Source organism: Hoplias malabaricus, chromosome 2 (genome assembly GCF_029633855.1).
Source record: "Hoplias malabaricus isolate fHopMal1 chromosome 2, fHopMal1.hap1, whole genome shotgun sequence".
Classification (NCBI taxonomy): domain Eukaryota; kingdom Metazoa; phylum Chordata; class Actinopteri; order Characiformes; family Erythrinidae; genus Hoplias; species Hoplias malabaricus.
In genome coordinates, this window is record NC_089801.1 from 11052402 (window position 1) to 11064972 (window position 12571).

The 12571-nt window shown below is 37.4% G+C and overlaps 1 protein-coding gene across 3 annotated transcripts; it reads right to left on the minus strand.

The window, feature by feature from the left end:
• Nucleotides 1-515: 515 nt before the first annotated feature.
• bdh2 (3-hydroxybutyrate dehydrogenase, type 2) lies at nt 516-11565 on the minus strand. 3 transcript variants are annotated; one of them, XM_066659920.1, is made up of 11 exons: nt 11498-11515; nt 10964-11050; nt 8929-9016; nt 6229-6307; nt 5034-5130; nt 4239-4347; nt 3334-3394; nt 2418-2531; nt 2249-2307; nt 1498-1590; nt 516-870 (listed from the first exon to the last, which is right to left on the minus strand). In XM_066659920.1, exons 3-11 carry the CDS (start codon nt 8998-9000, stop codon nt 817-819), a joined length of 738 nt encoding a protein of 245 aa, XP_066516017.1. In that variant the 5' UTR covers nt 9001-9016; nt 10964-11050; nt 11498-11515; the 3' UTR covers nt 516-816. The 3 variants fall into 3 exon arrangements, with proteins under 3 accessions (XP_066516017.1, XP_066516016.1, XP_066516018.1); XM_066659919.1 differs by lacking the exon at nt 10964-11050 and having other exon boundaries at nt 11498-11565; XM_066659921.1 differs by lacking the exon at nt 11498-11515 and having other exon boundaries at nt 10944-10974.
• Between the last annotated feature and the right edge of the window lie 1006 nt (nt 11566-12571).

Sequence of the window (12571 nt, forward strand, 5' to 3'; positions counted from 1 at the left end):
AAAGAATAAATCAAACATTTACGTATTGATATATTAAGGTAAAATGTAAAAAGGCAGTTCTGACTAATTTATCAGTATTAAATGCTTATTTAATATTTACTTATAAATATTTATTCATGTGTAATTTCAAGTATTAATTTACCAAGTTCTAAGACTTTTACTCCACTATAGAATTCTCAGTTTGTCATTGATTAAACCCCTAAAACTCATCTCTGTTCATCAGGATTACATATCTCCACCCACCCCTCTCCCCTACAACTCAAAAGCTCTGCCCCACAAGTGCATGTGATTGGACCCTTAGGTTTATGATCTAAGAAACCATGGCAGTCAGAATTGGCCTGTTCAAGTCTGTGTTTGGGTAAGTCTTAGAACACTATTTTCAAAGAGTAATTCTCAGATAGCATTGGATGATTAATTAATTCATGAAACATCTTATATCCTAAAAAAAAAACATGCATGTTAAGTAGGTAAAATAAATAAAATAAAGAAACAAACAAACAAAAAGATTTCGCTGGAGGTTTTTTTTAATCATATGTATTTGGGTACATATGTGTCATATGTATTTTACATTTATATGGATTCCTTGATACATATGAATAACCGTTCAAATTGTTCCATCAAAAATAATCATTAAGAGCAGCATTAAATCAGTGTTTATCTTCATTCAGATAATTGTTTTCCAAACATTTTTTGTCTTATCTCAGGCAAAGTAGTAGTGATTCAAAAAGAAATACATGGCATATTTTTAGTTATATCCAAATAGTAAAAAAATTGATTAATAAATCAAAATGTGCATATTTTTCATGTGCAAAATGGTCAGAGACTCCATCCTCCATCGATGACATATTCTGTTCCAGTCACGTAGGCAGACTGTTTAAAAAATAATAGCATCTTTTATGATTACTACACAAAAATAGAAATTAACAGAACAGTTATATGAAGCTCCAGTGAATGGGCATACGATATTTTACATCTTATCTTGTGTATGTTTATAATATAATATACTACTAAATTCACTTTTGATTTTAAAGGCCCATATCCTACCATTTTTACTGTTTATGTGTATTTGTTCTGCCTCAGATTGCTCCCTCTTATTAACTGTGTTTTTATGGATGCTTAATGTTTTTTTTTTTTATTTACACCTTTTTATTCCATTTTCAAATCATAGGACCATACGGGTTGTTTTTTTGTTTGTTGGGTTTTTTCAACTTTTTTTCTCCACCGTATCTTAAAGAAATGTGTGCTCTGTCCTGATTGGCTGTCCTGTCTGTGCAAAGTTAAAAAAGTTTCAGATTCCAAAATATTCAAAATATTTTTTCCCCAGTTTATTCTCCTTACATGGACTAAATATATGTTTAATATTTTCATACATACACAATGTTTGCATACTACTACAAGCTATTTTACTTGGGAATAAGGTGGAAAACAAGGTTTCCAAAGAGATGGGGCCCTTTAAAATTCAAAGGTATGATCACATTCATTATGATAGAACATCACCTCATCCGAAGCCAGGTAAACACACAGATGAGCAACTTCTTCTGCAGTGCACATCCTGCCTGTCCTCTGCCTGGCCATGAAGTCCTTAAATGCCTAAGAATTGAGGATGACAGATGCCAGAAATTGCACATGAACCTAAGGTCACCTTACACAATGCCAAGTGAGGGCTAGAGGGGTATAAACACCCCCAGCAGTGTGGAGGTGATGGAGCTATATTCAGTACCTTGGGGAAAAGTAAGACTAATTAATCATCCATCAGTACCTGACTTCTCTGATGGCTAAATTCAGTCAGGGTCACACAGCAATGTTGCATGTAAAACTTGGCTGATAACCCAAACTAATAATATTTATCACACACAGACACACACAGACACAATGTGGTGGGCAGGAAACCACAGCATCTAGTGAGCAGTTGGGTATTAGTTGCCCTTCTCAAGAGCACCTCAGCTGTGAATATTTGGGGAGAAGAAAACATGGTTCCTTCACTTGAATGGCCCCATTTTTTTTTCCTGCAGGTTCAGAGGATCTAACTTATCCCAAGACTAATTCTATAAGTTTAGGCCATGGCTGCCCACATAAAACACATAAGAAAACGATCAATTCCAAACAGAAACCCAGCTTCTATATAGACCTCACTGACAAAGGACTGAACGGGACATTTAGAAACAGTCTATAGTATATATTTTAAATCTTACATCAGTTACTTTAAGCTCTTAGTTTAACAACAGATATAAAATGATGCAGGCCGTACCTGCTCTGGGTCAGGCCTGCCCTGGATTCTTTCTCTTAAAGATGGAGTGTCCACAGTCCCTGTGGAGAGAAAACAGGATTGAATTATAGAGCTGTGTATTTCAGTTGTAACTTGAAATGCCTCATAAAACAGAGAGACAACGTGGGGAAACCTTTATTTTGCCACCTACCAGGACAGATACAATTGCAGCGGATGCCTTGCTCAAGGAAATCTGCCGCCACTGACTTGGTTAAGCCGATTACAGCTGCTTTAGAGGTGCAATAGACACATCTGTTCACAACACCTAGAAACACCAGCATGGTTATGAGACCGTTTAGAATAATGAAGAGCATCAATAGGTAAAATAACTCTAAACAAATCACTGCTGACAGAACAAATCCTTGTTTTTGTTTGAAATACTATTTCAAAATGTGAGATGAAAATGTAGCAAAATTCATGATGAATGGACCAAGAAAACCTAATTTCACACCAGAAGAGGCGTGGTACACATGGTGTGTGGGAACCATTACACATCGCATGTTAATTTCACACCAGACGCCACAAACGCGGTTTTGGTTTGCACTGCATGTACTACACGATGTACAAAAGTCATTACTATTTGTATATTGCTTATATAAACGTTATGTGGAGTGAATTTAGCTTTTTAACTTTTATTAACTTAACAGTTTGAAAAAGATCCAACCGTAAAAACCTCACTTGGCCACGTCAGACCATTGGTACTTGGTCAGGACTTCACAACAATGCTGCTGCTGCAGTGTAAAATGTAGCTGTTTGTTGACATGTTTATTGCTCTAGGTTGTACATTCAGCAAGAATACTGAAATATGTAGCATATTTTTGCTTCATTTGTGATTCAAGTGGCACATGCTGTACATAAGTACTGTAAGTCTACGGTAACTAATATAGAAGCATGTAACGGTGAGGTTACTGCGTCTGGTGTGAAACGGGGTAAATACTGCAAAATTATTTGGGATGAAAGAACTGCATTCATCTCCATTAAAAACTGTACACAAGATTGTGTAGTGTTTTGGGTATATGAGGCTTAGTTCTGACAGCAACAATAAATAAAATTAATACCACGCCTACCTTTCATGCTAGATGCCACAGATGACATGTTAATGATGTTCCCAGATTTCTTAGCCAACATCTGTATGGGTAAAAAACAAAAAAAGGACAAATATTTTAGGACTTATACATAGAATCACTGCAATTAAACCAGAGAAATCAACAACAAAGCTCTGGCTCAGTTTCAAGATATACAAGGTGATTTAACTTTTTCATCCTTTTTAAACTAAATTTTGTATGATTTCTCAGAATAGTTTAAGTTATACTTGCTATGAGTAGCTTAAATTCTGATAACCCATAATTATTTCATAGTTATGCTTTTATCTTCATAATCAAATACCTGCCTAAGGTAGCAGAGTGATCCACAAACTGTTCATATAAGTTGGGCCTCAAAAATGGCTTTTATATTTGCTAAATTTAATATAGTAATGCTAAGCTAAGAAATCTTCAAGAGCCCTGAGCTAACAAGTTAGCCACGAGCTAATCTATCTCCATGACAGAAATGAGTATTATTTCATATTATCTACAAGCAATACCATTCAGTAAAGCATAACACACACAATTCATTTTATGGTAATCATTTTAGTAATTTGCATAATGCCAACTGAATTTAGATTTTCTTTCATAGTTTTTTAGTTACATTAGCTTAGACACATTCAAACACCGACTACAACTGCAGTAATGAGGAAAACATGTCGATTGCTCCCTTCAGTGACAGTGAGGGTCAGTGCAATCTGCCGTTTTGGTCTGTGTTTACATTTCCCCGTTACTAAGAGGGATTAGTCCAGAGCATATGTCCCTCTGTGTTTATCTCTGTGGACAATACCGACTCATTAACACACATTGTGTGTGTTTTCTGCTCTGTGGGATTAAGAGTGCACAGAAGATGGCAGCCCTAATCCCTATAAAGAGAAGGACAATGTCACCTTGGGCAAAAAGGCTTTCATCATCAGGTACATGCTGCGGACGTTAAGGTTCATGCTGAAGTCCCAGTCCTTCTCCTCACAGTCCAGTATGGTGCCATGGTGGACAAACCTGGGGTCAGACCAATTACAGCACAAATGAAGACAACCCACACTGCATTAAAGTTACTATGAAACAAACAGTGTGGATACTTGCTCATAAGGAGTTTGATCCCGTGTTCTAAGAAAAGCTTTGGCTGTTCTGAGAAGGCTTTACTGTAGAAGTCAAAACTTCTACATGCTGTGAGCATTTGATGGCACTTGAGCATTAAGGTCGGGTATTGGGAGGATTAGATCTGGATCACAGAAGTCAAAAAGGTAGTACATGGAGCACTACTGCTCCAGACAACACAGTTGTACTGCACAATGTTAGCCATGTGCAGTTGCTCTACAGTGACCATTACAAGATTAGTGTGTACTATCAAGGTGGGCAAATATCACTATATTTCATTAAAATATTACAAAGAAACAAAAATATTGCCTTTTAAATAATATCACATGATGAATAATGCTTAATATGGCCTAATATATTTTTATAATGATGCTGTATACAATCCTCAAATGTCTGAGAAAGCTGGAAGGAAGACTGAGGATCCATTTTAAGGCATCGTATTGGTTTTGGAGCAGAACTACAGTAAAAACATTATCACACACATTAAATACCATTCAAATGTACTGTAATTTCACTATGTTCTAATGATGTAAAAAAACTAAATTTTACTAAAAAAAAGGAATGAATCTAAATAAATAGATAAATACCCTGCCACATTGAAAAGCACATCAACACGGTCAAATTCCTCAGCTAGAGCATCCACCTGCTCCTTTTTGGTCACATCCACAACCTTGGTCTTGATCCCTATATTTATAAATAAATAAATAATACTTTAAAAGAAGGAAATGGCACACGTTCTACACTCAGAAGCTCACAGATCCATCACAGGGAATTAATGGGATTAGAACAGATGAGAAAAGGGCACGCACACAGAAAACTAAGAAGTGGATCACTGAGCTGAAACAAGTTCATGGGAAAATATCCAGCACACCGATTTATTAAAGTTCAGTGACCGAAAACAGAGTGGAAACTGGATTAAGTGAAAGATGCATGGCATCATGTGATTTTCACAGTGGTGTCTTTTATAATCGACATGAAACGACTTGTTACCTTTCAGTGCTTTGTGTATATAGAAGCTACTGTCATTTAAAATGAATTAAAATATCCCAAAGAGCTACAAAGTGCAAATCACACACCACACTCACTCCCCAGAGCAGCGTCCAAAAACTACACTGTTTGGCCCATTTTACCCTGTTCCTCAATGATCAGGACCCTGCTGAGGATCAACACAGAGCAGGTATGATTTGGCTCATAGATTGTTCTCATGGTGGTGCTGCGTTAGTGTGTGTTACATTGGTATGAGTGGATCAGACACAGCAGTGACTGCTGGAGCTTTTAAACACAATGTCCACTCACAGTCCACTCTGTTAGACACACCTACCTCATTGCTCCACCACCCAAATCCTGCTTGGTCTGTGGTGGCTGTGGGGATCCTGACCATTGAATGACAGGGTGAAAGGGGCAAATTGTGCAGTGCAACAGGTAGACTATAGTCTGTATATTACATACATTATTTGCCACATTGTTACAAACATGTAAACATTTATATATAAATAATAGAAAAACATTAAACATCATTAAATATGTTACATATTTAAAGTTTACTTTAAATGGTCATTTAGTATGTTTAACACTGAATTTATTATCTATTAAATAGCACAATGTATTATTTTTCTACATTATATGCAAAAATGTTATTACGTTAGTGGACATGTAACAATAGCATCAATATATTATGAGCTTTTATTATATTTGTATTATTACATTATGAGTCAGCTACAGACCCCATTTCTTCTCCTTCACTTTTAATAAAATGTACAGTAGATGGCAGCACTACTCTACCTGGAGTGCCATCCAGTTCCTTCAGTTTCTCTGCGTTGATGTCTGTAGCTGTGACCTGAGCTCCTTCTTTAGCAAAAGCCTGGAAATACAACCATTTCAGGTGAAAATCCACTGCAGAAATGTGAACAGTGTTCTGAGGAAAATGTAGCATCTTTTTAATTTAACTCATGGCCTCCATATATCATTCACTTCAATTTCAACTTATGACCACAAGAAACTTTACTTGTGGCTCAATGTATATAAATTTGCATCCTTAGCCTATTCATTTGTGTCCTCTGTACATTATTTAAGGGCCTCCAACTAAACATTTGTGACCATAGAATATCACCCAGAAGATGTTTAGCTTTCCTGAGAATGGCACTAAGGAGGATCTTGAGTAAAGGAGGCAGTTGAGTTGACAGCTCAATCCATTTTCACTCGCAGTGTAATTACAAACTGATTCTCACTGCTCTTGGTGTGTTTACATAAATTACCAGGGGAGCGTAGAGGGCTGAGGCAAGGAAACGCTGTGATGCATTAGCTGTAATGCTACAACCCCCCACCCCACTCCAAGGAAAGCATCACTTTCCTTTGATCTTTCTTCAAGGTAGTTCCTCCTTGGAAGTTGAAGATAGCCATTAGAAATGGATTTTCTGCCCTAAAACAACCAAAAGTCTGGACACCCGTTACATAACATATGTTATCCACAATATTAAAAATACTGAGGTCTAAATCAAGCTCAGATTACTGAGAATGCAAATGGTCACCCTGTTGTAAAGTATTTATTAAGTTTACTTCCATGAAATGCCCTCCAGTAACTGTATTTTCAAACAGGCACTTCAGCGTAGGAGCATCTTCAACCCTGAAAAACCATCCCTGGAGTCTTCTCATGAAGCTACTTCAATGAAATGTCAATGAGGTCTACTTCAAAGAACCTAAAATTACACATATCATGGAAAGGTCTGTATTACTAATCAGAACTAAGCCATGGCTAGCACCATAATATCTCCACTGCAAACCATGAGCACAGAACGTTCACTTTGTTCAAACACATTTGTTTTGGAGGTGCTGTCAAGTGTCAGCTCCACCAGTAGTTTACTCCTAGACCGTCCTCAGGGTCGGCAGACCATGCCTTGTTTTTCATTTTGGATTGAAATCTTGGATTTTATTTATGCTGTACTACTGGAGCTGACTCCCCCCATGCCACATGAATCAGTCAGATTCCATTACAGCTGAATTTGTGTGTTAAATAATAGAAGTGACATAGTGAGGTTGCCAGTGCCTCGGGCTGAGCAGCAGATTGCATGAATCCAGCCATTCAACATAAAACCTGTGAAAGCTACAACATTTCCACTAGGAAGAATCCACCAACATTTTACTTAGCTGTACACAAAACTATTTTATGTAATTTGAGATGTACTCGAAAGTAACAGACACATTACTTTTTGGTCGCTTTTTAGATTTGCACTAGAGCTATGCTGCTAATGTAACTTACAGTGAGTTATGAGGTGCCTCACACAAAACACAAATAAAGACAGCAGGGCTCATTCCCAGGCTACTAGCAGTGCTCTGTAGGCAACTCTGCCAGTCTGCAGTGATATCAGAGGAGCACCGCTGGACTTCAATTTAGGGCATGATATGCCTTCAGATGCATTCCACAATCACCCACTCCTAATTCTCTGTTAAGAAGCTAAATTTAGCAAAATGTATATTTTTGTGGGGTGGCACGGTGGCACAGCAGGTAGTGTCGCAGTCACACAGCTCCAGGGACCTGGAGGTTGTGGGTTCGATTCCCGCTCCTGGTGACTGTCTGTGAGGAGTTAGTGTGTTCTCCCCGTGTCCGCGTGGGTTTCCTCCGGGTGCTCCGGTTTCCTCCCACAGTCCAAAAACACACGTTGGTAGGTGGATTGGTGACTCCAAAGTGTCCGTAGGTGTGAGTGAACGTGTGTGTCTGTGTTGCCCTGTGAAGGACTGTATTACTGGGTGTATTACTTTTTATTATCCAGGGTGTATTACTGCCTTGCGCCCAATGATTCCAGGTAGGCTCTGGACCCACCGCGACCCTGAATTGGATAAGCTCTTACAGAACAATACATAAGGAATGAATGAATGAATATATGTTTGTGTTTATTATAATGTATCATTTAGATTTTTTTATTAATGCCTACGTTCATTTAAATGTTATCTTTATGCATATCTTTAAATAATGTTTTATTTATTTATTTATTCATTCATTCCTGTCTGTCTGTATTTCTTGTGCCTCAGAAAAATCTAAATTTGAAGAACCAACTCTGACCTACTCTTTTACCTCAACAAAAATGAACCCTGTTTGTTAGGTAAGAGCAAGAGTTAGGCAAGAGCAAGGGGTGAAATGGAATTGAACGTTTATATATCTGTGGATTCAGCAAAGCATGCTCCTTAATGGGCTTCAGGGGCTGAACCCAAGGCCAGCCCTCTAAGATTAAACAGTGACTCAATTAGGATCTTCAGACACAACCAGGTAAGATCCTCTGAAGCTAAAAGAGCACGCTCCAGACACCAGATATGTCTTGGCTGATTATTTACATTTGATGAAAGGGATACTTGTTGTCAATGAACTACATCCTGGAGCAGAGCTGACAGGTTTCAGTGGGCTTCGGTGCCTGTATGTTATGTCTGTAAGACATGTCTAAAGGTTTCTGTGGTGTGTATTTGTGCACTGGGAATAAAGTAAACGGTTACTATAGCAGCCGCTCTCCCGATTCCTTGGGCAGCTGCAGACAAGACGATCACTTTGCCTTCCAATCTGCCCATGATTTGTAGCTGGAGCCTGTGGAGTGGACAAAGAAAAATGGTTGAAGAATTTATTACTAAACTACATCGATTAGCCATAACATTAAAACCACCTCCTAGTTTCAACACTTACTATCCATTTTGTTAGTTCCATGGACCATAGAATTTCGTAGAACTTTGTAGTTCTACAATTACTTTTTTTTGCCCCTTTTACTCTGATCTCCAATGATCAGGACCCCAACAAGACCACACTGACAGGGTGGTGAAGTGTTAGTGTTGCACTGTTGTGTGTGGGTCAGACACAGCAGTGCTGCTAGAGTTTTTAAAGCCCTCAGTCCTCACTGCTGGACTGAGAATAATCCACCATTCAAAAAAGTCAAACATATGTACCACTTCGCTTAAAGTCAGAGACAGAAGCTCATCTGTAGCTGCACATAGGTAAATCTCTACCTTTACATCTACAAAGTAGACCAGCGAGGTTCATTTTCCTGTAATTTCTGATGGGTTATTAGAATTATCCTTCCATAAAGAAGAGAACCTCAAAGCAAAATAACTAATGTTTCCAAAACAAGAGTATGATGAAAAGAGACAGAGAATATGGGACTGTTTAAAGGTGATATATTAAACATTCCTCCACCAGATGTTACACTAGAGCACCAGCATCTCACACAAAAACAAATGTTTTATATTCTGTAATGCCAGCCTTTCTGGTTAATGTTCTCAGTATGCTACCTAGAATAAGCAACTGAACACAGACAAGCACAACAGGGAAGCACAAGAGGAGTTAAAATTCTTTGTTACATGATTGTTTTAGCTAAAAACATTGATTCATTCATTATCTGTAAGCGCTTATCCAGTTCAGGGTCGCGGTGGGTCCAGAGCCTACCTGGTATCATTGGGCGCAAGGTGGGAACACACCCTGGAGGGGGCGCCAGTCCTTCACAGGGCAATACACACACACACACACTCACTCAACTTTTTAAACTAGCATATGGATGATACTATGTATATGTCTCTATGGTTATTTATGTTTGTATGTGCATTTACCTTTTATTTCTTTTTTTGTTATCTATTGTACAGTGCCATTGGGTCTCTTGAAAGGCGCTTTCAAATAAAAATGTATTATTATTCACACCTACGGACACTTTTGAATCACCAATCCCCCTACCAACGTGTGTTTTTGGACTGTGGGAGGAAACCGGAGCACCCGAAAGAAACCCACGCGGACACAGGGAGAACACACCAACTCCTCACAGACAGTCACCCGGAGCGGGAATCGAACCCACAACCTCCAGGTCCCTGGAGCTGTGTGACTGCAAAACTACCTGCTGCGCCACCGTGCCACCCTAGCTAAAAACAATTTAAAATAAAGATATTTATTTTTAAATTTTCTCTTGGGAGAGCAAAACAAAATGTTTAGAGGGCCAGGAATTGCACCAGGTGGAACTAACATGCACACGCGATCAACCTGGCTACAAAAACAAAGAGCAGAGTACAACACCCACAGCTAATGTGTGGCTTCATTCTCTGCTCAGGACATATTTAGACTACTATAACTTTAGAAATTAGCTGTTTGTTGCAATATTTATCTTGGAATATAAGATAACACCTTAAATCGCCTTAAAAGAGTAGGTCTCTATACACAGGGGATTGTGCTTTTACTTCTGCAGTGCAACACTCTGTCTGAGAGGATGTCAAGTTTAAAAAAAAAACTTACTAAAAAGAAAATAAATAACAGGAAAATGTAAATCTGTGATTTCTTGACTGGAAATTGAATAATGATAGGAATGAATGGCACAGTACTGTCTACTACTGTACTTCCATGTAAGATATAAGCGTAAAATATATTTTTCAAAATGTCTAATATTTTAAAGACCTTTAAAAAAATCACATATACCACAATAATATGTGACTTAACACTTCCCCATTGTGCTTGTACAAAAGAAAGGAATGTGAACTTTTACCTCACTTAGAGTTCACTTGCCTGTCCAAAGGTTGATGTGTGAAGAATTACACTCACTCTCAGCGTTATTAGAAACAACTTTTGTGTGCTGTTAGAGCCTGTATACATCTGTTGATGCACAATTTCAAATAAACAGTGTGAGTGTTTTCAATAAAATGGCCATGTAGACTAGATACTGGGGAGTGTTTGTAATAAAGTTGCCAGTGAGAGAATACAATGTGTACTTCTTTTAAAGTGGCCAGCACCTTGAAAAACACGGACTGCAAGTCACTTGAAAATATGTTAACTCTGTCAAAGTCTATTAAGTATATAATATGTACATTTTGGCTCTAAACGCCTGCACTTTGTAGTTAAAATAACAAAGAATTAATGTGTATGATGTATTTTGTTTACAACACTGAAGTATATGTTTTATTTTTAGTCAGACAACAATAAATAGTGCTTTACTAGCTCTGTTTTTATTGCTCTTTTACACACACACACATATGAGCCAAAAGAGGGCAAAACAACTACAAAAATTACGAACACTGTAACAACATTTCAGCAGCTACTTACTTCCAAACCTCACTGCAGCAGCTTCCTCACATGACCAGCAAACTCCAGGCTAAAACTGCGGTGTCAAAATAAAAGTCACACTCATGGTGATTCATCACCAATTAACTTCATACAAGAACTAATTAAACTTATTCCATCAAACTATAGACTGGGAAAATATTTTTAAAAAATATTAAACGCACTTATTACACTTGAAACGCAATTAAGAAATATTTTTTTTCCCATTTTTACTTATAAATATTCTTAAGAAAAATATTCTGTCTATTAAAATCATTATTTCTACTTTAAATTCAGTGTGATAAATTAATGAAAGTCTATGAAATTAGTTACTGCCACAAGAATTCAGTGATATACATCGTTAAGAAATCCTTTCTTAAAAACAATCTATTATTTGTTCATTCATTCAGTCATTCATTCAACTTCTGTAAATGCTTAACCTTTAAGCTAATTCAATTTAATTAAAGTTAATTCTCCTCCCTCAACATCCAAGAATTTTTTAAATGCACTTGAGCAAGGCACCTAACACCCGATCTGTTCTCTGTTCCTGATTACTCTTGGATAGAGCAATAATTGAAATCTCATATAACATATATGTTTATTTGTGTTGGCTTTACAAGGACTAACACTAAGTTTAATCCCATAAAAACATAATACAAGCTGTATGTTTGTGCTATATATATGATTGTGAGTGATTCTGCTCGCTGTTTTTAAATGGACAAGTTGGCCTCCCCATGTTCCAGATGGATTATTTTCACAGCAGAAAGAATTTTAATTTAATTGCAGCTTTGGAGGAAGAAGGTATTTAGTCTTAACCAGATGCGCTGAGTGCAAGTAATTTAAAATTCTTTACTTTTTCTTGGCAATATATCTATTTCCGAAGCTGAATCTCAGAAACCGGAAAATACACAGGCATGCAGATAATAGGAGCTGATTGTTTTTCTGTCTATTCAACAGATAGAGCCCTGGGTCTAAATATAACTGACCTGTGCTGACATTTTTATTGCAGATATTTGTTTGGCTTTACAAAGACTAACACTAAATTTAATCCCATAAAAACATTATCGAAGCTGCACG

Excerpts from the sequence above, each read along its gene's own strand:
- bdh2 (XM_066659919.1), bottom strand. The coding sequence starts at position 9,000 with ATGGGCAGATTGGAAGGCAAAGTGATCGTCTTGTCTGCAGCTGCCCAA. Across the intron at positions 3,395-4,238 it reads TGAAAGCCTTTTTGCCCAAG|ATGTTGGCTAAGAAATCTGG; the intron begins GTGACATTGTCC and ends TTACCCATACAG. Across the intron at positions 2,532-3,333 it reads TGTGGCATCTAGCATGAAAG|GTGTTGTGAACAGATGTGTC; the intron begins GTAGGCGTGGTA and ends TGGTGTTTCTAG.